At 45.1% G+C, this 27,500-nt stretch overlaps 1 protein-coding gene across 4 annotated transcripts in view; it reads right to left on the bottom strand.

Annotated features, from left to right (window-relative positions):
• The window catches only part of Nos (Nitric oxide synthase), a 192,190-nt gene that overhangs the window by 89,582 nt on the left and 75,108 nt on the right, over positions 1 to 27,500 (bottom strand). For all 4 annotated transcript variants that reach the window (XM_070094652.1, XM_070094650.1, XM_070094651.1 and 1 more), the window contains exon 2: positions 5,115 to 5,208. In XM_070094652.1, coding sequence (XP_069950753.1) covers positions 5,115 to 5,204 — 90 coding nt within the window. In that variant the 5' untranslated portion in view covers positions 5,205 to 5,208. The remainder of the gene's footprint in view (positions 1 to 5,114; positions 5,209 to 27,500) is intronic.

Raw genomic sequence — 27,500 nt, 5'->3', positions numbered from 1 at the left:
ACCCCGTCTCTTTAAAGGTACCCCGTCTCTTTAAAGGTACCCTGTCTCTTTAAAGGTACCCTGTCTCTTTAAAGGTACCCCGTCTCTTTAAAGGTACCCTCCCAACCCGTGGGAATCTTACCTTAAACTTGGTGGTTCTTTACAACCCCAGAAAGACTTCTTATTACGACAATCAACCTCTTAACTTAATTTGTCGTAACCATTTCAGATATTAAATATCCAATATAGTTTTTTTGAATAAATTACCGAGAATGCACAGTGATAATACATAAGGAACTTTTTAAAACCCTTTATATTAATTATGTAAAAATCCGAAACAATGCCTCACACTTTTGGTATCAAAATACCTTGTGTATATGGCAATGGTGGTGGTGGTAGTGGTGGTGGTGGTGGTGGTGGTGGTGGTGGTGGTGGTGTTGGTGGTGGTGGTGGTGGTGGTGGTGGTGGTGGTGGTTGGTAGCGATGGTGGTTAGAGATGGTGGTTGGCAGGGTGGATAGTAGAGGTGGTAGGCACGGTGAGGCTGCCTGGCTAACATCCAAAACAATGTTCCCCCCTTTTACATAGCACTGTCCTAGCAGTGCCACACCCTCACACACCTACAGTGCCACACTCTCACATACCTATAGTACCACACCCTCACACACCTACAGTGCCACACCCTCACACACCTACAGTGCCACACAATCCCATACCTACAGTGCCACACCCTCACACACATACAGTGCCACACCCTCATACACGTACAGTGCCACTCCCTCACACACCTACAGTGCCACACCCTCACATACCTACAGTGCCACACTCTCACACACCTACAGTGCCATAAACTCACATACCTACAGTGTCACACTCTCACACACCTACAGTTGCCACATCCTCACAAACGCACAGAGCCACACTCTCACACACGTACAGTGCCACACCCTCACACACCTACAGTGCCACACTCTCACACACCTACAGAGCCACACCCTCACGACCCTACAGTATACTACAAAGTAGTTAATAGCTAATACTGTTTGATAAAACTTGTAAAAGAGGTTGAAAGAGAGAGAGAGAGAGAGAGAGAGAGAGAGAGAGAGAGAGAGGGAGGGAGAGAGAGAGAGAGAGAGAGAGAGAGAGAGAGAGAGAGAGAGAGAGAGAGAGAGAGAGAGAGAGAGAGAGAGAGAGAGAGAGAGAGAGAGAGAGAGAGAGAGAGAGAGAGAGAGAGAGAGAGAGAGAGAGAGAGAGAGAGAGAGAAAGAGAGAGCGACAGACCTATGAATATTCCTGATATTTATTCTTCAGCTTTTCTTGTTTTAATGATGTTATTGTAGTTGTTGTTGTGGCAGTCAAAACAGTTGTCTTCATCACAATGGTTCACTTACAACGACTGTCAAGAAAAGATGACAGTGAGACAGCGTATCGCTCTCCCTCCCTCTGTGTAGACACTTATCACAAAAGCTTATTCCGTAACGAATGAGTTCTTCACAGCACCTGTCTACTGGAGAGTGCCAAGACTGGTGAGTGCGTGAGTGGGGTACAAGAAGGTCTAGAAAAGGACCTGAGTGGGGTGCTAGAAGGGTGAGAACAATAAGTGAGTGGGGTGCTAAAAGGTCTAGCACCCCTCTCACCTAACACCCCGTTCAGGTCTAGAACAGGACTTGAGTGGGGTGCTAAAAGATCGAGAACAGGACCTGAGTGGGGTGCTAGGTGGTCGAGAACAGGACCTGAATGGGGTGCTAGGTGGTCGAGAACAGGACCTGACTGGGGTGCTAGGTGGTCGAGAACAGGACCTGACTGGGGTGCTAGGTGGTCGAGAACAGGACCTGACTGGGGTGCTAGGTGGTCGAGAACAGGACCTGACTGGGGTGCTAGGTGGTCGAGAACAGGACCTGACTGGGGTGCTAGGTGGTCGAGAACAGGACCTGACTGGGGTGCTAGGTGGTCGAGAACAGGACCTGACTGGGGTGCTAGATGGTCGAGAACAGGACCTGACTGGGGTGCTAGAAGGGTGAGAATGTGAAGGTATCAGGGAATAAGAACACAAATAGTAGTCAAGGCAGTGATAATGGTGCCGCTGGAAGGCATTCTGGCAATTAGAGTGCTAGGAATGAGCCTTAGAGTGCCAGCGGAGCGCCATATGTTGCGTGATGAGGCACTAGTGTTGCATATGTTGCGTAGGCAAACATTGCAACACCAGTCTGATGACTGTATTACCTTCTGACAACAAACTGTAACACTAATGTCACTATTTAAAACACAAGTAAATAATGTTAGCTGAAGTCTTATTAGTGTCACGATGTTTATCAAAATTTGTGAAAATTAGCTCGAGTAGATAATCTATCGTTGAAGGGATAGATAAGCTTATTACCAATATACTTTATCATTGTTATTCGTTATTGGGAAGCATTTAGACTGGCAACGCTGATACAATACCCGGGTGACATGAAAAGTACCAAGTTATTTGCACGGAGAGGAAGGGTGGCTCATCTTCGTTATTTCAAGAGCCCTTCAGCAGCATCAAGGTACTACCCTTGAACAGAGCATCAAGACACCTCCCCTGAACAGAGCATCAATACACTTCCATCGAAAAGAGCATCAAGGAACCACCCTTGAACAGAACATCAAGGCATAGACCTTGAACAGAGCCTTGGAAAACGTCAAATATGTAAATGTATCCCATCTACTGTAGAATGAAGGAACACTGCAATAGGCCTATTAGCCCACACTAGGAGGGTCCAGCTCGCATCCACTCATATATCTTTCAACCTACATCCAAATTATCTTAAACTCTTGCCTCCACGACTCTACTGGAAGTTCATTCCGCTCATCTACAACTCCACTGACAAGCAACTATGAAGAACATATATAAAATGCAACTTAACCAACGATTATAATTGGAACCTGTCTTGTGTTGGTGGAGAGCGAGAGATAACTGATATATCAGGGTAGAGAGGGAAGGAGAGAATATGTCCACGACCCTGAACATCTCAACATCTCCAGCAGTTGTGGGTAAAATGCCAATCTTAAGTTTAGATTAGTTTCCTCACTCGTGCTGAACAATGGTACGAGTTAGTTCTTTTGCCTGATGGTGAGAAATGAAACCCACCCGTCCAGAGGCACATCAGCTATGTCCAGAGGCACATCAACTATGTCCAGAGGCACATCAACAATGTCCAGAGGCGCTTCAAACGACTTTCTTTCACTACCATTGCAAAGACTAAACACTAGTTAATAAAAGTACACAAATAGGTCATGTTGATATAATGATTACAGTCATGAAGGGATAAGCCCAGGGATGTACCTACGGAACGGAAGACAGTTTTGATCCGAGGATGGGAAGACCAGCTGTAATGCCATAGATCAACAGTCCATCACCAGCTGCAACAAGACACCTCCAAGAGGTGTTGGAAACTTCTAAAGTGTTGCAATATGTTACAGAAATATATGTAACCTCAGTGAAGAGAAAATGAAAAGGTGAAAAAGTAGTGGAGGTAGATACGACACAATGTAACAAGTAGTTGACACTCAACTCACTGGCAGATGTCAATGTTATTTCAAGGTTCAGTCTCCTACATTATCTTCCATCATTGTATCAGTGCTATTTCAAGGTTCAGCCTCCTACATTATCTTCCATCATTGTATCAGTGCTATTTCAAGGTTCAGCCTCCTACATTATCTTCCATCATTGTATCAGTGCTATTTCAAGGTTCAGTCTCCTACATTATCTTCCATCATTGTATCAGTGCTATTTCAAGGTTCAGTCTCCTACATCATCTTACATTATACCACAGGCACCAACGTCACCCACAAACTTGTTGGATTAAAAAACTTTCTGGATCAAATTTAACTTTACTGCCAGACCTTTGCGAATATTTCGGTCTGACTGAATAAATGATAATATTTACCGATATACTGAGCAACACCCACGAGTGCAACACAACAACCAAATAACCAGAATGAAAATTAGCTATCTTGAAATTTTAGGAGCATCTGAAAATAGATAATGACGTTGGGTCTAGATGCAGTCTTTAAGGAATTTTGTGACAAAAAAAAATAAAATACATACAGCATGTGCTTCTCTAGCCTCTTCTTCCCATTCGCTTGAAGATGTGTGTAAGCACATGAAAGTGTTCAGGTTTTATTATCTATTTTCAGTGTGGTATTTTTACTTAATTGCAGTCATTAGTTTTATTGTGATTTCTGTTTTAAACAGTAAGTGTAAACTTATGTCATTGTAGTATAGTGAACGAATTCCAGAGCTAAGAAGTATAACTTCCTTAATTTTGATATAAATGAATACTCTAGTAAGTTTATCAAAGAACAGAAGAATGGTAAACTAAGTCGGACAACAATACTGGAACATGGCAGCCATACTTAAATCACGACAAAAGTTGAGTAAAGAAACTGAAATATTTGCATAAATACACTGGTAGAACGCAGGGATGGGATTCAAAAAGTGTTCCATGAAATATATGTGTTGACATCAAGACATGCAACTGCTCTCAGGCTCTGAGGCTTCAGTCATATCTACGCCTGAAACTGTGTATAGTGTTTGGCTCCATCTAATCAGCTGGTGCTTTCCACCTATCACACGCAGTTTTTAAAGTGGTGAACAGGCAAGCCAGCGCAAGGCCTCGGCAAGATGACCAAAAGCTCAAGTAGGGGGTCATCATATGACCAAGACTCACGTCAGGAAACACTTGTCCTGTGTCTTAACGAAATCTTACCACCTCTAAGACTGGAAAAAAATATTTTCTAATGAACCAATGACAGATGGCAGGTGCTACAAGCTGAATCAGTTTACTACATATTAACAGTCTTAATAAAAAATCTTATGTAAGGAACACTGCATAATACACGCTTTTAGAATCTGCTATACCCACGGGAAAGATACGAAAAATATAGAATGTCAAAACAAATGCGATTGATGCCTAATAGAATGTTCAGCCGGAGAGAAATATGAACCACCAACATCTTGAGAGAACCTTTGAACCTTATTCACTATCTGGATAAAGAATTTTCTCCAATTTACTCAACACAGCAGAACCACTTCTCGCCTGGGCGTGAGTATGGAGGGCGTCTTACCCACTCCTGAGGTAAGGAGATCAGACAACTCAGGGAACACTTACCACTTGGGCGCGAGTGTGGAGAGTGTCGTACACTTCATGACCAGACGACACATTAACCAGTCGTTGTGGCTTGCTAGTCACCTCCTTCATGTTCCTGGAACGAAACAATACATTAGTGTTGCTACCACACAGATCAGAGTTGTGAGGTCCACAGAGATAGTTCCTAAACCCATTGAGTTATTTAAGAACATAAGAAATATATTTTACTCTAGGTAGACACACGTGTCAGTAAGGTGTTAATATCATTACTGATTCAGAAAGAACTTACAACAAATTTGAGATAAACAGACGATGTTTCGGCAGGACATCGTCAAAGATTTATTTTCAAGGTTCCAATTTGTGGGTTAAATTGTGAATTGTTGCAGCCATTTTACCGTAACTTATTCTTTATTACTGTGGTTCGGTTATCTTTATTAATATCAGTTCTATTATTATCATTATAGGCGTCATAATCATATAATAACAAAAGTTAAGATTACTTATTCATGGCTCAAATTAAGACATCGTTCAAAATCACAGTCCGTGAATCATCACAAGTCTCCACATAAGGTGAAATCTCCGGTACTCAGTCCGAGCAAGAGTTCTTATAATAATAATAACAATAATAATAAAAATAATAATAATAATAATAATAATAATAATAATAATAATAATAATAATAATAATAATAATAATAATAATAATAATAATAATAATAATAATAATAGTAATAATAATGATAATGATAATAATAATAATAATAATAATAATAATAATAATAATAATAATAATAATAATAATAATAATAGCAACACTAATAATAGTAATAATAATGATAATGATAAAAATAATAATAATAATAATAATAATAATAATAATAATAATAATAATAATAATAATAATAATAATAATAATAATAATGATAATAACAACAACAACAACAACAACAATAATAATAATAATAATAATAATAATAATAATAAAAATAATATTTTTATTTCTACAGGTACATGTACAAGGTATACAGGTATACAGGTATACAGGTATACAGGTATACAGGTATACAGGTATGCAGGTATACAGGTATACAAGGTATATAGGTATACAGGTATACAAGGTATACAGGTATACAAGGTATACAGGTATACAGGTATACAGGTATACAGGTATACAAGGTATACAGGTATAAAGGTATACAAGATATACAGGTATACAGGTATACAGGTATACAGGTATACAAGGTATACAGGTATACAGGTATACAGGTATACAAGGTATACAGGTATACAGTTATACAAGGTATACAGGTATACAGATACACAGGTACACAGGTATACAGGTATACAGGTATACAGGTATACAGGTATACAGGTACACAGGTATACAGGTATACAGGTATACAGGTATACAGGTATACAGGTACACAGGTATACAGGTATACAGGTATACAGGTACACAGGTATACAGGTACACAGGTATACAGGTATACAGGTATACAGGTATACAGGTATACAGGTACACAGGTACACAGGTACACAGGTATACAGGTACACAGGTACACAGGTATACAGGTATACAGGTATACAGGTATACAGGCCTAGCTGAGATCAATAAAATACTGCTATATAGAATTGTTTACATTTTAGCTTGAAAAGTTAGTTATAATTGTTGTTTGTTACTCTCCTTTATTCTTAATGTTATGTAGCATAAAACATGACAGTGGCACTACTTGACTGTCTTGCTAGTACCACATGACAGTGGCACTACTTGACTGTCTTGCTAGTACCACATGACAGCGGTACTACTTGACTGTCTTGCTAGTACCACATGACAGTGGCACTACTTGACTGTCTTGCTAGTACCACATGACAGTGGCACTACTTGACTGTCTTGCTAGTACCACATGACAGCGGCACTACTTGACTGTCTTGCTAGTACCACATGACAGCTGTACTACTTGACTGTCTTGCTAGTACCACATGACAGCGGCACTACTTGACTGTCTTGCTAGTACCACATGACAGCGGTACTACTTGACTGTCTTGCTAGTACCACATGACAGTGGCACTACTTGACTGTCTTGCTAGTACCACATGACAGCGGCACTACTTGACTGTCTTGCTAGTACCACATGACAGCGGTACTACTTGACTGTCTTGCTAGTACCACATGACAGCGGCACTACTTGACTGTCTTGCTAGTACCACATGACAGCGGCACTACTTGACTGTCTTGCTAGTACCACATGACAGCGGCACTACTTGACTGTCTTGCTAGTACCACATGACAGCGGCACTACTTGACTGTCTTGCTAGTACCACATGACAGTGGCACTACTTGACTGTCTTGCTAGTACCACATGACAGCGGCACTACTTGACTGTCTTGCTAGTACCACATGACAGCGGTACTACTTGACTGTCTTGCTAGTACCACATGACAGCGGCACTACTTGACTGTCTTGCTAGTACCACATGACAGTGGCACTACTTGACTGTCTTGCTAGTACCACATGACAGCGGTACTACTTGACTGTCTTGCTAGTACCACATGACAGCGGCACTACTTGACTGTCTTGCTAGTACCACATGACAGCGGCACTACTTGACTGTCTTGCTAGTACCACATGACAGCGGTACTACTTGACTGTCTTGCTAGTACCACATGACAGCGGCACTACTTGACTGTCTTGCTAGTACCACATGACAGCGGCACTACTTGACTGTCTTGCTAGTACCACATGACAGCGGTACTACTTGACTGTCTTGCTAGTACCACATGACAGCGGTACTACTTGACTGTCTTGCTAGTACCACATGACAGCGGCACTACTTGACTGTCTTGCTAGTACCACATGACAGCGGCACTACTTGACTGTCTTGCTAGTACCACATGACAGCGGTACTACTTGACTGTCTTGCTAGTACCACATGACAGCGGCACTACTTGACTGTCTTGCTAGTACCACATGACAGCGGTACTACTTGACTGTCTTGCTAGTACCACATGACAGCGGCACTACTTGACTGTCTTGCTAGTACCACATGACAGCGGCACTACTTGACTGTCTTGCTAGTACCACATGACAGCGGTACTACTTGACTGTCTTGCTAGTACCACATGACAGCGGTACTACTTGACTGTCTTGCTAGTACCACATGACAGCGGTACTACTTGACTGTCTTGCTAGTACTACATGACAGCGGCACTACTTGACTGTCTTGCTAGTACCACATGACAGCGGCACTACTTGACTGTCTTGCTAGTACCACATGACAGCGGCACTACTTGACTGTCTTGCTAGTACCACATGACAGCGGTACTACTTGACTGTCTTGCTAGTACCACATGACAGCGGTACTACTTGACTGTCTTGCTAGTACCACATGACAGCGGCACTACTTGACTGTCTTGCTAGTACCACATGACAGCGGCACTACTTGACTGTCTTGCTAGTACCACATGACAGCGGTACTACTTGACTGTCATGCTAGTACCACATGACAGCGGCACTACTTGACTGTCTTGCTAGTACCACATGACAGCGGCACTACTTGACTGTCTTGCTAGTACCACATGACAGCGGTACTACTTGACTGTCTTGCTAGTACCACATGACAGCGGCACTACTTGACTGTCTTGCTAGTACCACATGACAGCGGTACTACTTGACTGTCTTGCTAGTACCACATGACAGCGGCACTACTTGTCTGTCTTGCTAGTACCACATGACAGCGGCACTACTTGACTGTCTTGCTAGTACCACATGACAGCGGTACTACTTGACTGTCTTGCTAGTACCACATGACAGCGGTACTACTTGACTGTCTTGCTAGTACCACATGACAGCGGTACTACTTGACTGTCTTGCTAGTACCACATGACAGCGGCACTACTTGACTGTCTTGCTAGTACCACATGACAGCGGCACTACTTGACTGTCTTGCTAGTACCATATGACAGCGGTACTACTTGACTGTCTTGCTAGTACCACATGACAGCGGTACTACTTGACTGTCTTGCTAGTACCACATGACAGCTGTACTACTTGACTGTCTTGCTAGTACTACATGACAGCGGTACTACTTGACTGTCTTGCTAGTACCACATGACAGCGGCACTACTTGACTGTCTTGCTAGTACCACATGACAGCGGCACTACTTGACTGTCTTGCTAGTACCACATGACAGCGGCACTACTTGACTGTCTTGCTAGTACCACATGACAGCGGCACTACTTGACTGTCTTGCTAGTACCATATGACAGCGGTACTACTTGACTGTCTTGCTAGTACCACATGACAGCGGTACTACTTGACTGTCTTGCTAGTACCACATGACAGCTGTACTACTTGACTGTCTTGCTAGTACTACATGACAGCGGTACTACTTGACTGTCTTGCTAGTACCACATGACAGCGGCACTACTTGACTGTCTTGCTAGTACCACATGACAGCGGCACTACTTGACTGTCTTGCTAGTACCACATGACAGCGGTACTACTTGACTGTCTTGCTAGTACCACATGACAGCGGTACTACTTGACTGTCTTGCTAGTACCACATGACAGCGGTACTACTTGACTGTCTTGCTAGTACCACATGACAGCGGTACTACTTGACTGTCTTGCTAGTACCACATGACAGCGGTACTACTTGACTGTCTTGCTAGTACCACATGACAGCGGTACTACTTGACTGTCTTGCTAGTACCACATGACAGCGGCACTACTTGACTGTCTTGCTAGTACCACATGACAGCGGCACTACTTGACTGTCTTGCTAGTACCACATGACAGCGGTACTACTTGACTGTCTTGCTAGTACCACATGACAGCGGTACTACTTGACTGTCTTGCTAGTACCACATGACAGCGGTACTACTTGACTGTCTTGCTAGTACCACATGACAGCGGCACTACTTGACTGTCTTGCTAGTACCACATGACAGCGGCACTACTTGAAGTCTTGCTAGTACCACATGACAGCGGCACTACTTGACTGTCTTACTAGTACCACATGACAGCGGTACTACTTGACTGTCTTGCTAGTACCACATGACAGCGGTACTACTTGACTGTCTTGCTAGTACCACATGACAGCGGCACTACTTGACTGTCTTGTTAGTACCACATGACAGCGGCACTACTTGGCATCCTCCTGGTACAGCGAGCGGGTCTCCACTCTTCATTTAGAGCGGGATGGCACCCACAGACTCCATCAGACTGCTGCATATTAACGTCTTAACTTCCTGTTTACAAGTCAATCATCGCCCAATTTGACAACTCACGAAGCGACAGGAAACTGACAGATAAAAACTACGATTGGGTAATTTAAAGTGCTGTTGTGGCGGCGCCTGCCGCTGTTGCTGCTTATTACAACCCAGGATTCCAAATGGCCTGTTACCCCGGGTGTAATGGGAGCAAATAAACACAGTAGAAAAAGTTTAGACTTATATTATCCTTCACCAATTTAGAACAGCAATATGTACACTATGTACAGAGATAAGTATAGTGTACTCCACGGTAAGCAAAGCAGAAATAGAAGCCACAAGATAGCAGACCGTGCTTCAACCAGCTCTAGAATGGGAATGACAAGGGCAGACAGGAGAGCGGTACCCACATAACCTCTGCGATTGCCAAAACCATCTTCTTATTGGCTAGAACCTGGTCACTAGTTGAACGACGGGGCCCCATCATCAACTCTTAGCAACCTGGTTCGCTGGTTGGGGGAGATAGCCTGTAAATGAGGGTGTGTACATGCGCCGAATAAAGGTTACGTACTCTTTGCATGCCACACTGCTGCTGTTAAAACGCTGCTGAAGCTGCTGCAACTGAGCACAGCGACGGTCTCTGCTGCTGCACTGGCCTACCAGAACATCCTGTGACAAAGTCATCCTGTGACAAAGGATAATGCCAGGGGCTTTCACTGACTATAATTTGTACGAGAACATTTCTTTTGTATTCAAGCGCAAGCAATGAACGCTGGAGGCACCAGATCTTAACTAACTTCATATATAACCAGTATATGTAATGTATGCCACCAGGTGGTCAGAGTTTGTCGGGAGAGATGGAAATATTTCTCTTGGCGGGTGTTGACCACCATCTCTGCTGGAGTTTAGAAGACGTGATCCTCGGGGGTTTTAACGTTTAATTTCATTACAATAGTAATATGAGATATGTAAGCTTAATTATTTAATACTTAAGTTACTCACGTTCAAGATTACACAGACGTAATCTTCCCACCTTTAAGAAATGATTTTTCTTAGGATTTAGAAATGAGCTACGAAGAACAGTGGAATTTTGGTATAATGTAAATAACAAAAGGCTTTATGATAATTGTTTCCGAACACCTGAAAGGCCAAGGGAAGAACTCTGAACACATCAAGAGTGAAGGTACAGAGGATACAATGTCATCATTCTCTTTGGTCCAACAATGATCCTACAAAATATGTATTTTTATATCTAGCAAAAATCAACTGGAGGTCGTGTTAAAGACGTTTGTGAAGCCCAGGATTATTGTGAATTATATAAAAAAAAAGTACACACAGTACATCGTTATTCTTATAAACAAACATAAATTCTGAGTCAACTGCAGGTAAGTTACCATCTGGTTGTATTACTTAGTGGTAATATACTTGATAATTTGACGTACGACCAGCTGAGCTATCGCAGTGAACAATTATTAGTAAATGCTCGTAAACTTTAGAGAAATTATTAGTAAATTCAGGAATAGAATAATCGGAGAGAGAGCAGTAGCAGTGAGAAGTGACACAGCCAGCGTGTGTTGCAAGCACTGGTCCACTACTGCGTTGCAAGCACTGGTCCACTACTGTGTTGCAAGCACTGGTCCACTACTGTGTTGCAAGCACTGGTCCACTACTGTGTTGCAAGCACTGGTCCACTACTGTCTTGCAAGCATTGGTCCACTACTGTGTTGCAAGCATTGGTCCACTACTGTGTTGCAAGCACTGGTCCACTACTGTGTTACAAGCACTGGTCCACTACTGTGTTGCAAGCATTGGTCCACTACTGTGTTGCAAGCACTGGTCCACTACTGTGTTGCAAGCACTGGTCCACTACTGTGTTGCAAGCACTGGTCCACTACTGTGTTGCAAGCACTGGTCCACTACTGTGTTGCAAGCATTGGTCCACTACTGTGTTGCAAGCATTGGTCCACTACTGTGTTGCAAGCACTGGTCCACTACTGTGTTACAAGCACTGGTCCACTACTGTGTTGCAAGCACTGGTCCACTACTGTGTTACAAGCACTGGTCCACTACTGTGTTGCAAGCACTGGTCCACTACTGTGTTGCAAGCACTGGTCCACTACTGTGTTGCAAGCACTGGTCCACTACTGTGTTGCAAGCACTGGTCCACTACTGTGTTGCAAGCACTGGTCCACTACTGTGTTGCAAGCACTGGTCCACTACTGTGTTACAAACACTGGTCCACTACTGTGTTGCAAGCATTGGTCTACTACTGTGTTGCAAGCATTGGTCCACTACTGTGTTGCAAGCATTGGTCCACTACTGTGTTGCAAGCACTGGTCCACTACTGTGTTGCAAGCAGTGGTCCACTACTGTGTTGCAAGCACTGGTCCACTACTGTGTTCAAGCACTGGTCCACTACTGTGTTGCAAGCATTGGTCCACTACTGTGTTGCAAGCACTGGTCCACTACTGTGTTGCAAGCATTGGTCCACTACTGTGTTGCAAGCACTGGTCCACTACTGTGTTGCAAGCATTGGTCCACTACTGTGTTGCAAGCACTGGTCCACTACTGTGTTGCAAGCATTGGTCCACTACTGTGTTGCAAGCATTGGTCCACTACTGTGTTGGAAGCATTGGTCCACTACTGTGTTGCAAGCCCTGGTCCACTACTGTGTTACAAGCACTGGTCCACTACTGTGTTGCAAGCCCTGGTCCACTACTGCGTTGCAAGCATTGGTCCACTACTGTGTTACAAGCACTGGTCCACTACTGTGTTACAAGCACTGGTCCACTACTGTGTTGCAAGCCCTGGTCCACTACTGCGTTGCAAGCATTGGTCCACTACTGTGTTGCAAGCACTGGTCCACTACTGCGTTGGAAGCATTGGTCCACTACTGTGTTGCAAGCACTGGTCCACTACTGTGTTGCAAGCATTGGTCCACTACTGTGTTGCAAGCACTGGTCCACTACTGTGTTGCAAGCACTGGACCACTACTGTGTTGCAAGCCCTGGTCCACTACTGCGTTGGAAGCATTGGTCCACTACTGTGTTGCAAGCACTGGTCCACTACTGCGTTGGAAGCATTGGTCCACTACTGTGTTGCAAGCACTGGTCCACTACTGCGTTGGAAGCATTGGTCCACTACTGTGTTGCAAGCACTGGTCCACTACTGCGTTGGAAGCATTGGTCCACTACTGTGTTGCAAGCACTGGTCCACTACTGTGTTGCAAGCACTGGACCACTACTGTGTTGCAAGCACTGGTCCACTACTGCGTTGGAAGCATTGGTCCACTACTGTGTTGCAAGCACTGGACCTCTACTGTGTTGCAAGCACTGGTCCACTACTGTGTTGCAAGCACTGGTCCACTACTGTGTTGCAAGCACTGGTCCACTACTGTGTTGCAAGCACTGGTCCACTACTGTGTTGCAAGCACTGGTCCACTACTGTGTTGCAAGCACTGGTCCACTACTGTGTTGCAAGCACTGGTCCACTACTGTGTTGCAAGCACTGGACCACTACTGTGTTGCAAGCACTGGTCCACTACTGTGTTGCAAGCACTGGTCCACTACTGTGTTGCAAGCACTGGTCCACTACTTTGTTGCAAGCACTGGTCCACTACTGTGTTGCAAGCACTGGTCCACTACTGTGTTGCAAGCACTGGTCCACTACTGTGTTGTAAGCACTGGTCCACTACTTTGTTGCAAGCACTGGTCCACTACTGTGTTGCAAGCACTGGTCCACTACTGTGTTGCAAGCACTGGACCACTACTGTGTTGCAAGCACTGGTCCACTACTGTGTTGCAAGCACTGGTCCACTACTTTGTTGCAAGCACTGGCCCACTACTGTGTTGCAAGCACTGGTCCACTACTGTGTTGCAAGCACTGGTCCACTACTGTGTTGCAAGCACTGGTCCACTACTGTGTTGCAAGCACTGGACCACTACTGGATGTGTTTTACTGTTCCTTAATTCTCTGCGACATTTCCCTTCCTGCTAGCAGTCAGCCACCTGCTTTACTCCCACTTCCCAGTAATCGTCCTCTTCCTCCCAGGTTAGTTGTTTTAAGGTCTATCAACTCTCCTCATTGGTCATTAAGGCTGCGTGTCACCTGAACACCACTAGTCAAGAATACTTTAATCCCTAAAATAGAATTGAAACTAAACTTTCAGTGCATATACAATGAGATACAAAACACCTCTCTGTGTACATGTGTGTGTGCCTCTCTCCACCTCCCTAACCATTTCCTGCCCTGCCCTGCCTTGCCCTGCCCTGCCCTGCCCTGCCCTGTCCTGCCCTGCCCTGCCCTTCCCTGCCCTGCCCTGCTCTGCCCTGTCTTCCCCCTCCACAACCCTGCCCTCTCACATCTCAACATTCTTTACATGCTTCACCCATTCGTCCTTCAAGAAAGATGAGGGAGGGGGAGGCCACCAATTGCCTTCTTTCTCTCGAAGGATGAATGACTGAAGGACTTGTGAAGGACTTGTAAAGTACTAGTGAAGGACTTGTGAAGGACTTGTGAAGAACTGGCGAAGGACTGGTGAAGAACTGGTGAACGACTGGTGAAGGACTGGCGAAGGATTGGTGAACTCAGGATTCTTCATTCAAGGAATTGCACCTGCTCTTCTCTACACTGAATTAAACCATATTGACCTCTCTAAGGGTCATGGCCCCCTAGGGGTCAAGCATACGACCATCCTAACCAAACTCGTTTCCTTACACACCACCTGAGTAATTTTAAGCTGGTATCCCCCATGTTGTTGCACTAATATAAGTGTACTTGTTTGTGTAATAAGCGTGGGTGGTCAGCCTACATCTAAGGCCACCTCTGTCATATATTAATATTCATAGTGGGTGCTGGAGGCTGCCTCGAGGCCCGGCCTGCAACTATGCTGGGATGGAGGCTGCAACACTTCAGGGAGAGAGGTTGCAACAATATATGGATGAAGGTTGCAACACTGCAGAGAGAGAGAGAGGTTTCAACAATACAGGAAAGGGGGTTGCAGCACTGCAGGGAGGGAGGGTGCAGCACTGCAGAAAGGGAGGGTGCAACACTGCAGGAAGGGAGGGTGCAACACTGCAGGAAGGGAGGTTGAAACACTGCAGGAAGGGAGGTTGCAACACTGCAGGGAGGAAGAAGTCTTTTATGCAACCCTTCGTACAGGAAATTTTTTTCATTCACACACATAATGAAATAAAGTCATTTTTTTAAAGTATCGACCAGTCAGAGTCTCCAGTATTACTGTAACAACACATACAAATTTTCGTAGAGGTAAAAAAATGAGGAAAGAAAGGAAACACCATAAATAATGACAAGACGACCTACCAAGGGAAAAATAATTTAGCCACAGAATGGAGAGTTGGAAGTTCTGGCGAGAGTGAGTCATGAAGCTGGCAGACCAAGATGAGTCAGGAATGAGTATGAGGGCAGGATGTCGTAAGATATCATGCTATCAGCCTCCCTCACAGCCTTCTTTACAGCCTCCCTCACAGCCTTCTTTACAGCCTCCCTCACAGCCTTCTTTACAGCTTCCCTCACAGTCTCCCTCACGGCCTCCCTTAGAACTTTCCTCGCGGTCACACAATGCAAGTCGTTTTATCTGGTAACTATGTCACGTCATCTGCTTGGTGTTGTGCATCATGCCATGTGGTAGAGAAAGGTACCAACTGTCCACCTCTCCCAGCCACCTGCTGAGATATACACTGCCTACCTCTCCCAGCTACTTCCTGAGCTCTACACTGCCTACCTCTCCTACCCCTCACCTAGTGGGTTCAGACGATGGTGAAGGGTAGGGGGGGTAAGGGTAGAGTGGACGGGAGACGAGAGCAATTTCCGCCAGCTTAAATGACGTGTTTTAGGTGATAGCTCCATAAACCACTATGTCAACAGTTTCGCTAATTTGTGGCGAAGCAGCTTATATCATTCTGATGACAACATCTACAGGGTCACCCCTGTACCGTGTACCCTTCCAGAGGAGGTCCACCATGGACTACCATCCCCTGCATCCCTGCCGGAAATGTCCCATTTTTTCCCCTTGATTCCTTCGGGAAATGGCCCATTGAATGTCACCCTTTCCTGCATCCTTCCTGGGATGTGACCAAATGATTCAACATTTACAAACAGAAAGACTTGGTCGGGAGCTCGACTGAGATTGTGGGAGCTTTCAGTTATCTCAGCTGATAAGGACATTGATCATATCTGCCACTCGTCCGGGTGTAATCTCTTATCATCGAGGTGACCATTAAGGCTATCAGAGTGAAGCTAAGTGCAACGATGCCTTTACCTCAAGTCTGGTTGTGTAGAGTAAACAGTGTAGCCTGATACTGTTTCTGTATCAGAAGCCACACAGCCCCACCCCTTATAGTCCCAGTCCCTCACAGCCCCAACCCCAAACCCGTACACCTATATATCCACACCTACGCCCACTCCTACACATACAACGTTCGCATTAAAACTAAAAATACAAGGTCATTAAATTATTCAATACAAATAACAAAAATATTGAAGAAAATTCTCTATATTTCATTAAATGTATTAATTCATGTATTCTAAATAATTTTTCCGAAATCTGAGATCTGTATTGGCACTCGTGGGAATATGAAGTTCATGTCAGAACTCAAAAAATTTCTCTGGAAAGAGGAGGACCATATACCCACTTGCTGTCAGGCTCTATATACGTGGTCTCTGCAGGGAGCACAGGACCAATGTTGTCCCATCGTACATCCTCGTGCTTGGTTCAATCACACATTCTTGTGCTTGGTTCAGTCACACATTCTTGTGCTAGGTTCAATCACACATTCTTGTGCTTGGTTCAATCACGCATTCTTGTGCTTGGTTCAATCACACATTCTCGTGCTTGGTTCAATCACGCATTCTTGTGCTTGGTTCAATCACACATTCTCGTGCTTGGTTCAATCACACATTCTCGTGCTTGGTTCAATCACACATTCTCGTGCTTGGTTCAATCACACATTCTCGTGCTTGGTTCAATCACACATTCTCGTGCTTGGTTCAATCACACATTCTCGTGCCTGGTTCAATCACACATTCTCGTGCCTGGTTCAATCACACACATTGTCGTGCCTGGTTCATCACACACAGTGTCGTGCCTGGTTCATCACACACATTGTCGTGCCTGGTTCATCACACACAGTGTCGTGCCTGGTTCATCACACACACATTGTCGTGTCTGGTTCATCACACACTGTGTCGTGTCTGGTTCAGAGAGTCCAACTACAGCAATCTGTGCATTTGTATTTGTCAGCTTGTTAGCTGTGATCACGATATGTAAACGCAGAGCTGCTCTTGTGTTTGGCAACCCTTGCTTTCAACACCTAGATAATACGCGAAAGTTCTTAACCTAGACAGAAGTACGTAGTTGTCTGTAGAAAGCCTCGGTGCAGACTTCCAATCCTCCTGCTGTCTGTCTTTTCTGTATGTTCTCTCGTGTGTGTCCTTGTGCTAAATAACGCTGGTATATGTATGGGAAAGCTTAGGCATATTAAAAACAATATATTAATCCAGGACTGAAAATATATAGACAACGAAAGTATTTTTGATCCCTGGACTACGGTTTAGTTAAGTGTTCTTATACTGGGGAATACTGGTCTCCCCCATCAATGTTGACAACATTACTGGTCTCCCCCATCAATGTTGACAACATTACTGGTCTCCCCCATCAATGTTGACAACATTACTGGTCTCCCCCATCAATGTTGACAACATTACTGGTCTCCCCATCAATGTTGATAATATCACTGATCTCCCCCATCAATGTTGACAACATTACTGGTCTCCCCCATCAATGTTGACAACATTACTGGTCTCCCCCATCAATGTTGACAACATTACTGGTCTCCCCCATCAATGTTGACAACATTACTGGTCTCCCCATCAATGTTGATAATATCACTGATCTCCCCCATCAATGTTGACAACATTACTGGTCTCCCCCATCAATGTTGACAACATTACTGGTCTCCCCCATCAATGTTGACAACATTACTGGTCTCCCCAATTAATGTTCACAACATTACTGGTCTCCCCCATCAATGTTGACAACATTACTGGTCCCCCCATCAATGTTGACAACATTACTGGTCTCCCCCATCAATGTTGACAACATTACTGGTCTCCCCCATCAATGTTGACAACATTACTGGTCTCCCCCATCAATGCTGACAACATTACTGGTCCCCCCATCAATGTTGACAACATTACTGGTCTCCCCCATCAATGTTGACAACATTACTGGTCTCCCCCATCAATGCTGACAACATTACTGGTCCCCCCATCAATGTTGACAACATTACTGGTCTCCCCCATCAATGTTGACAACATTACTGGTCTCCCCAATTAATGTTCACAACATTACTGGTCTCCCCCATCAATGTTGACAACATTACTGGTCTCCCCCATCAATGTTGACAACATTACTGGTCTCCCCCATTAATGTTGACAACATTACTGGTCTCTCCCATCAATGTTGACAACATTACTGGTCTCCCCATCAATGTTGACAACATTACTGGTCTCCCCCATCAATGTTGACAACATTACTGGTCTCCCCCATCAATGTTGACAACATTACTGATCTCCCCCATCAATGTTGACAACATTACTGGTCTCCCGCATCAATGTTGACAACATTAAACTTAATACAAAATAATTTCTGGCGCTCTTTTAAAATCTCTCTCCAATATTGTGAACACTGAGTGGAGTGTGAGGACAGTCACTCAGTGGAGTGTGAGGACAGTCACTCAGTGGAGTGTGAGGACAGTCACTCAGTGGAGTGTGAGGACAGTCACTCAGTGGAGTGTGAGGACAGTCACTCAGTAGAGTGTGAGGACAGTCACTCAGTGGAGTGTGAGGACAGTCACTCAGTAGAGTGTGAGGACAGTCACTCAGTGGAGTGTGAGGACAGTCACTCAGTGGAGTGTGAGGACAGTCACTCAGTGGAGTGTGAGGACAGTCAGTGGAGGGTGAGGACAGTCAGTGGAGGGTGAGGACACTCAGTGGAGGGTGAGGACAGTCACTCAGTGGAGTGTGAGGACAGTCACTCAGTAGAGTGTGAGGACAGTCACTCAGTAGAGTGTGAGGACAGTCACTCAGTGGAGTGTGAGGACAGTCACTCAGTGGAGTGTGAGGACAGTCACTCAGTAGAGTGTGAGGACAGTCACTCAGTGGAGTGTGAGGACAGTCACTCAGTGGAGTGTGAGGACAGTCACTCAGTGGAGTGTGAGGACAGTCAGTGGAGGGTGATGACAGGCAGTGAAGTGTGAGGACAGTCAGTGGAGGGTGAGGACACTCAGTGGAGGGTGAGGACACTCAGTGGAGGGTGAGGACACTCAGTGGAGTATGAGGACAGTCAGTGGAAGGTGAGGACACTCAGTGGAGGGTGAGGACACTCAGTGGAGGGTGAGGATAGTCAGTGGAGTGTGAGGACAGTCAGTGGAGTGCCTTTTTGTTATTTACTCAGTGGAGTGTGAGGACAGTCACTCAATGGAGTGTGAGGACACTCACTCAGTGGAGTGTGAGGACAGTCACTCAGTGGAGCGTGAGGACAGTCACTCAGTGGAGTGTGAGGACAGTCACTCAGTGGAGTGTGAGGACAGTCACTCAGTGGAGTGTGAGGACAGTCAGTGGAGGGTGAGGACAGTCAGTGGAGGGTGAGGACACTCAGTTTAGGGTGAGGACAGTCAGTGGAGTGTGAGGACACTCAGTGGAGGGTGAGGACACTCAGTGGAGGGTGAGGACACTCAGTGGAGGGTGAGGACAGTCAGTGGAGTGTGAGGACAGTCAATGGAGGGTGAGGACACTCAGTGGAGGGTGAGGACACTCAGTGGAGTGTGAGGACAGTCAGTGGAGGGTGAGGACAGTCAGTGAAGTGTGAGGACAGTCAGTGGAGGGTGAGGACACTCAGTGGAGGGTGAGGACACTCAGTGGAGGGTGAGGACACTCAGTGGAATATGAGGACAGTCAGTGGAAGGTGAGGACACTCAGTGGAGGGTGAGGACACTCAGTGGAGGGTAAGGATAGTCAGTGGAGTGTGAGGACAGTCAGTAGAGGGTGGGAACACTCAGTGGAGTGTGAGGACACTCAGTGGAGGGTGAGGACACTCAGTGGAGGGTGAGGACAGTCAGTGGAGTGTGAGAACAGTCAGTGGAGGGTGAGGACAGTCAGTGGAGTATGAGGACACTCAGTAGAGTGTGAGGACAGTCAGTGGAGTGTGAGGACACTCAATGGAGTGTGAGGACACTCAGTGGAGTGTGAGGACACTCAGTGGAGGGTGAGGACAGTCAGTGGAGTGTGAGGACACTCAGTGGAGGGTGAGAACAGTCAGTGGAGTGTGAGGACACTCAGTGGAGGGTGAGGACACTCAGTGGAGGGTGAGGACAGTCAGTGGAGTGTGAGGACACTCAGTGGAGTATGAGGACACTCAGTGGAGAGTGAGGACACTCAGTGGAGGGTGAGAATACTCAGTGGAGGGTGAGGACACTCAGTGGAGGGTGAAGACACTCAGTGGAGGGTGAGGACACTCAGTGGAGGGTGAGGACAGTCAGTGGAGGGTGAGGACACTCAGTGGAGGGTGAGGACAGTCAGTGGAGGGTGAGGACACTCAGTGGAGGGTGAGGACACTCAGTGGAGGGTGAGGACAGTCAGTGGAGTGTGAGGACACTCAGTGGAGGGTGAGGACACTCAGTGGAGGGTGAGGACAGTCAGTGGAGTGTGAGGACACTCAGTGGAGTATGAGGACACTCAGTGGAGAGTGAGGACACTCAGTGGAGGGTGAGAATACTCAGTGGAGGGTGAGGACACTCAGTGGAGGGTGAAGACACTCAGTGGAGGGTGAGGACACTCAGTGGAGGGTGAGGACAGTCAGTGGAGGGTGAGGACAGTCAGTGGAGTGTGAGAACAGTCAGTGGAGGGTGAGGACAGTCAGTGGAGTGTGAGAACAGTCAGTGGAGGGTGAGGACAGTCAGTGGAGTGTGAGGACAGTTAGTGGAATGTAAGGACACTCAGTGGAGGGTGAGGACACTCAGTGGAGGGTGAGGACACTCAGTGGAGGGTGAGGACAGTCAGTGGAGTGTGAGAACAGTCAGTGCAGGGTGAGGACAGTCAGTGGAGTGTGAGGACACTCAGTGGAGGGTGAGGACAGTCAGTGGAGTGTGAGAACAGTCAGTGCAGGGTGAGGACAGTCAGTGGAGTGTGAGGACACTCAGTGGAGGGTGAGGACAGTCAGTGGAGTGTGAGAACAGTCAGTGCAGGGTGAGGACAGTCAGTGGAGTGTGAGGACACTCAGTGGAGGGTGAGGACAGTCAGTGGAGTGTGAGAACAGTCAGTGCAGGGTGAGGACAGTCAGTGGAGTGTGAGGACACTCAGTGGAGGGTGAGGACACTCAGTGGAGTGTGAGGACAGTCAGTGGAGTGTGAGAACAGTCAGTGCAGGGTGAGGACACTCAGTGGAGTGTGAGGACACTCAGTGGAGTGTGAGGACACTCAGTGGAGTGTGAGGAAGGTGGTTGAGGGCAGCTAATATGACATTAAAATTCAATGATTCTCTTTGTTACTTAACAACAACAACAGCAGGAATAATTGATCACCTTTCAATAGGTGAGAATATGTATAAAATATCCATTCAGTTTAGCAAGGTAAGAGGCGGACCCTGACGCATTATCATACATCTTGTGACACTTATTACTTACTTATTTTATGTCCCTTATAAACAGCAGGTGATATCTCAAGTGAGACTCCTTTTTATCCAGAAAGTGGTAAGTTGTGAGAGGCGAGACAAGTACAAGATAATGCTGCTCGCTTATACCATCTCTAAAGTGGCTCCAGCTGCTCTTAAAGTGGCCGCCTGGCTATAAACATCTTTCCACTGCACATTTATTGTGTTTAAATTATAGTTGTTGGCAGGCCAGGGGAAGAGAGTGAGGGGGAGTAGAGTGTGGGGTGGAAGTTGTGGGTGGGGGGAGAGGGTTAGTGAAGGGTGGCTATTTGGATGGGCGGGATGGTAGTTGTGAGGGGGTATTGGTTAGGGTGGGCGGGGCAAGGCGTGGTGGTGGCCTGGATAGGCGGGGATGGGCGGGCCTATATTGTGGGTGGTGGTGGGTGTGACAGAGTGGTGAGACAAGGGAAGTATTGGACGGGACGCCACCCGGAAAGTAAGTGGCAGGTACTGCAAAGAAATTGAATGTGCGTGCAGATGGGAGACTAGGAAGAAGGTAAGAAAAAGAGGGAGGGAAGAAGGAAGACGGAGGAGGAAGAAAAAGAATTACGAGATGAAAGAACGGACAAAGGCTTAGAGGAAGAAACTGAGGGATGGACGCAAGCTTAGTGGATGGAGTGGAAGGACGGACGCAAGCTTTGTGGACGGAGAAAAGGCACGGAAGGAAACCAGGAAGGAGTAGAGAACTTAAGGCTAAAACAACAAAACTCTGACAGACAGGACACCTTACATACGGTTGACTCCTGGCAGTCCTCGCTGAGATTTATATATGACATCCTGTGTGTGTCTTGTGTTTCCGAGTCGTGTCTGAGTGTAGCTTCCCATGGTCGACACTGATGGGATGATGACAGTCAGGAGCCTAACTTCACTTTGATGGAAGAACAAGGACTCACGTAATGTGAACAAAGACTCACGTAATGTGAACAAAGACTCACGTAATGTGAACAAAGACTCACGTAATGTGGACAAAGACTCACGTAATGTGGACAAAGACTCACGGAAGGAACAAGCTGTTCCTTCCGTGAGTCTTTGTTCATATTATAGATTAATTTTCCTTGATTATTATTATTATTATTATTATTATTATTATTATTATTATTATTATTATTATTATTGTTATTAATATTCTCTTTATTATTAGTATTATACTATATTCATTGGGTTGAGGTAAACCCCTGGGAGTCGCAATTCATTTGGGAAATAAAAGGTTATCAGGTTTGATCCGAGGAAGAGGGATGTAGCTTCATTTACTTGGATGACGAGACCCTTGACCAGCACAAAGACAATTTGTTTGCCTTGAAGTTGTTGATAACGCAAATCTTGATTCACCATGATACCAGACCAACTTACTCACCACCTGATTCACGGTGTCACTCACCAACAGACTCACGTAGACACTCACCAACAGACTCACGTAGACACTCACCAACAGACTCACGTAGACACTCACCAACAGACTCACGTAGACACTCACCAACAGACTCACGTAGACACTCACCAACAGACTCACGTAGACACTCACCAACAGACTCACGTAGACACTCACCAACAGACTCACGTAGACACTCACCAACAGACTCACGTAGACACTCACCAACAGACTCACGTAGACACTCACCAACAGACTCACGTAGACACTCACCAACAGACTCACGTAGACACTCACCAACAGACTCACGTAGACACTCACCAACAGACTCACGTAGACACTCACCAACAGACTCACGTAGACACTCACCAACAGACTCACGTAGACACTCACCAACAGACTCGCTTCCGTATTTTGCAGCAAAAAACTTTCTCGTTCATTGTGTCTCACGAGAGGAAGCTGAAAGCAGTGAAGCCTCAGCATGTTGACTCGTCTTCAAGTCAGGTAATGAGAATCACACACCTTACCTCACTGACTCTCCCTGTCACTCCAACCTACTCACTGAGTGCCGCCTAATACATGTGTCACACTACTTTCCAATGTATCTCAAGTGATACAACGGCAGTAAGCCAGGGGCAAAACTCAGTCCCAAATTGTACTTTCGTAGACGTAGGAAAATAGTCGAGGCGAGGCAGTAAGCCAGCGACAGGAATCAGCCACAAGTACTTTCCTAGATAAAGGAAAGTATTGGCTGGGCTGTATAGTAGTCGAGGCAAGGCAGTAAGACAGCGGCAGGAGTCAGTCCAAGTTGTACTTTCCTAGATGTAGGAAAGTACTGGTTGGGCAGTATAGTAGTCGATGACTGGAACAAACTACCAAGTAGGTTTAGTGTAGCTTTAAAATAGACTGGACAAATACATGACCGAGAAGGGTTTAAACAAACCAAAAGTTCCCAAGAGCAACTTTCCTGTCCACTAATATTCATCGTATTGGTTTATTTACTGCATGTGGGAGCAGTGAAGGCTCGATACTCCGTCAACTAATCACAAGAGACACGCGGCCTGAATTTTAGAAATTCAGTTGAACTTTGGACATTGAGGGAATGCACGAGCCTTCACTGGTAGACGAATAACTGTTATTCACCTGGAGTGTTATACACTGAGATCAACTACATTTTGTCGAAGATTTCACGGTTACCAGGAGTAAAGGACCAGGTCACACTAACACTTACTGACTTGGTAACAGGTCACACTAACAGACACTGGCTTGGTACTAGGTGACACTAACAACCACTGGCTTGGTACTAGGTCACACTAACAGGCACTGGCTTAGGATCAGATCACACTAACAACCACTGGCTTGTGACCAGATCACACTAACACCTGCTGGCTTAGATTTTTCAAGACTAACGAAATATTAAGAATGTAATTATTTTAAGGTGTGCAGATAAGCAGAATTATCACATTGAAAGAGTTAATGTTCGCTAGAACCTCTAACAACACGTTGAGAAGATTGGTACCTTTTCCTGGTTCCTCTAACATGTTAGGAAGATAGGTACCTTCCCCTGGTGCCTCTAACATGTTAGGAAGGTAGGTACCTTCCCCTGATGATTCTGACATGTTAGGAAGGTAGGTACCTTCCCCTGATGACTCTGACATCCTAAGTACCTTCCCTGGTGCCTCTAACAACACGTTAGGAAGGCAGGCAGTGTCCCACGTGTCTGCCATCAATGCCAGAAGTCGACACTTAACACAACGTAATAACCAAACTTTGTAAAATCGTTTTTCGTTGTCCACGAAATAAAAATTGAGAGCCGCCCACCTTTTCCCCCTCCTCCATCTCTCTCTCCCTCCCGCCCTCCCTCCTTCCCTCCCACCTTCCCTCATTCCCTACCTCCCCATTCCTCCTCCCTAACGCCCACCCTCCCATTTCCCTCTCTACTTGCTCTCTCCATGACTGTCAGTTTGTATAGAGCTACTGAACGTTCACCCTAATATTTAACGTTCCACATGACACTGAGCGTTCCGCCTGACATTGAACGTTCCGCATGACACTGAACGTTCCGTTTGATATTGAACGTTCCGCATGACACTGAACGTTCCGCCTGACACTGAACGTTCCACCTGACACTTTCATCGTTCTCATACCACGTCACACTTTTATCATTCTACACTTTTTCACCGTTCTACCTGACACTTCCGTCGTTCTACCTGACACTTCCGTCGTTCTACCTGACACTTCCGTCGTTCTACCTGACACTTCCGTCGTTCTACCTGACACTTCCGTCGTTCTACCTGGCACTTCCGTCGTTCTACCTGACACTTCCGTCGTTCTACCTGACACTTCCGTCGTTCTACCTGACACTTCCGTCGTTCTACCTGACACTTCCGTCGTTCTACCTGACACTTTCGTCGCTCTACCTGACACTTCCGTCGTTCTACCTGACACTTCCGTCGTTCTACCTGACACTTCCGTCGTTCTACCTGACACTTCCGTCGTTCTACCTGGCACTTCCGTCGTTCTACCTGACACTTTCGTCGTTCTACCTGACACTTCCGTCGTTCTACCTGACACTTCCGTCGTTCTACCTGGCACTTCCGTCGTTCTACCTGACACTTCCGTCGTTCTACCTGACACTTTCGTCGCTCTACCTTACACTTCCGTCATTATACCTGACACTTTCGTCGTTCTACATGACACTTCCATCGTTCGTAACAACAAGGGGTGGTCACAACAGAGGGTGGTCATAACAGAGGGTCATCACAACAGAGGGTCGTCACAACAGAGGGTCGTCACAACAGAGGGTCGTCACAACAGAGGGTGGTCCCAACAGAGGGTCGTCACAACAGAGGGTCGTCACAACAGAGGGTCGTCACAACGGAGGGTCGTCAAATCAGTTACTTCACGTTAGCTCCGGACTCCCAAATTGGGTAGGAAAGATATAAATATGCAGACTTTCTATGCAATTTACAGCCAGCCACATTTACCAACTTGACGATTTATGGAGATGTATGCACATACTCCAACTCACCCAACCTCCACAAAAAATATCCATATATATATATATATATATATATATATATATATATATATATATATATATATATATATATATATATATATATATATATATATATATATATATATATATATATATATATATATATATATATATATATATACATGCATATACATATATATACATAAAGAGACGGTCTCACTGGACCACGGTCTCACCACAAGCGCCCAGACCAACCTTCACTTTTCCTCGGGGTATGAACCGTGAGGCTCAAGAAATGGAAATTCGTGAAGCAGCTTGGGATTAAGAAGTTGTGCGCTCCAGTGTTGGAAATATCGCCAACACCACACCTGATTTATGTCACCGCTCCCTTCTCTTATTATACACCTGACGCACTGTATTATGGAGCGGTAAACCCACAGGATCATTCCCCGCAAGGAGCGGTGGAGGCTTCGTGAGCCGTCCCATTACGACTGATAAGACGTCCTCTCACACTGCTGAGATCCCCATATGTGTATATAAATGTATATATATATATATATATATATATATATATATATATATATATATATATATATATATATATATATATATATATATATATGTATATATATATATATATATATATATATATATATATATATATATATATATATATATATATATATATATATATATATATATATATATATATATATATATGTATATACATATATATGTCGTGCCGAATTGGCAGGACTTGCGATCTTGGCTTAAATAGCAACGCTCATCTTGCCATATAGGACAAGCGAAAATTTGTGTATGCAATAATTTCGCTAAAGTCATTCTGAACCTAACGAGAAAAATATATTTCATTGTGTTTGTTTAGTATTAAATTACTGTAAACAAATCTAAAATACATTTAGTTGGGTTAGGCTAAAATAAATTGCTCTTGTTATAACATGGTTAGGTAAGTTTTCTAAGTTTCTTTTGGTGCAAAATTAAAAAATGTTACATTAACATTAATGAAAAAAATATATCTTTAAACGTATAAGAGAAAATTTTGGAAACGACTTAATTTTAAATGAGTTCTTACTAATTG

This window comes from Cherax quadricarinatus, chromosome 47 (assembly GCF_038502225.1).
Source record: "Cherax quadricarinatus isolate ZL_2023a chromosome 47, ASM3850222v1, whole genome shotgun sequence".
Lineage (NCBI taxonomy): Eukaryota > Metazoa > Arthropoda > Malacostraca > Decapoda > Parastacidae > Cherax > Cherax quadricarinatus.
Note: the sequence above shows the minus strand (reverse complement) of the source record. Positions and strands in the feature narration are given on the sequence as shown.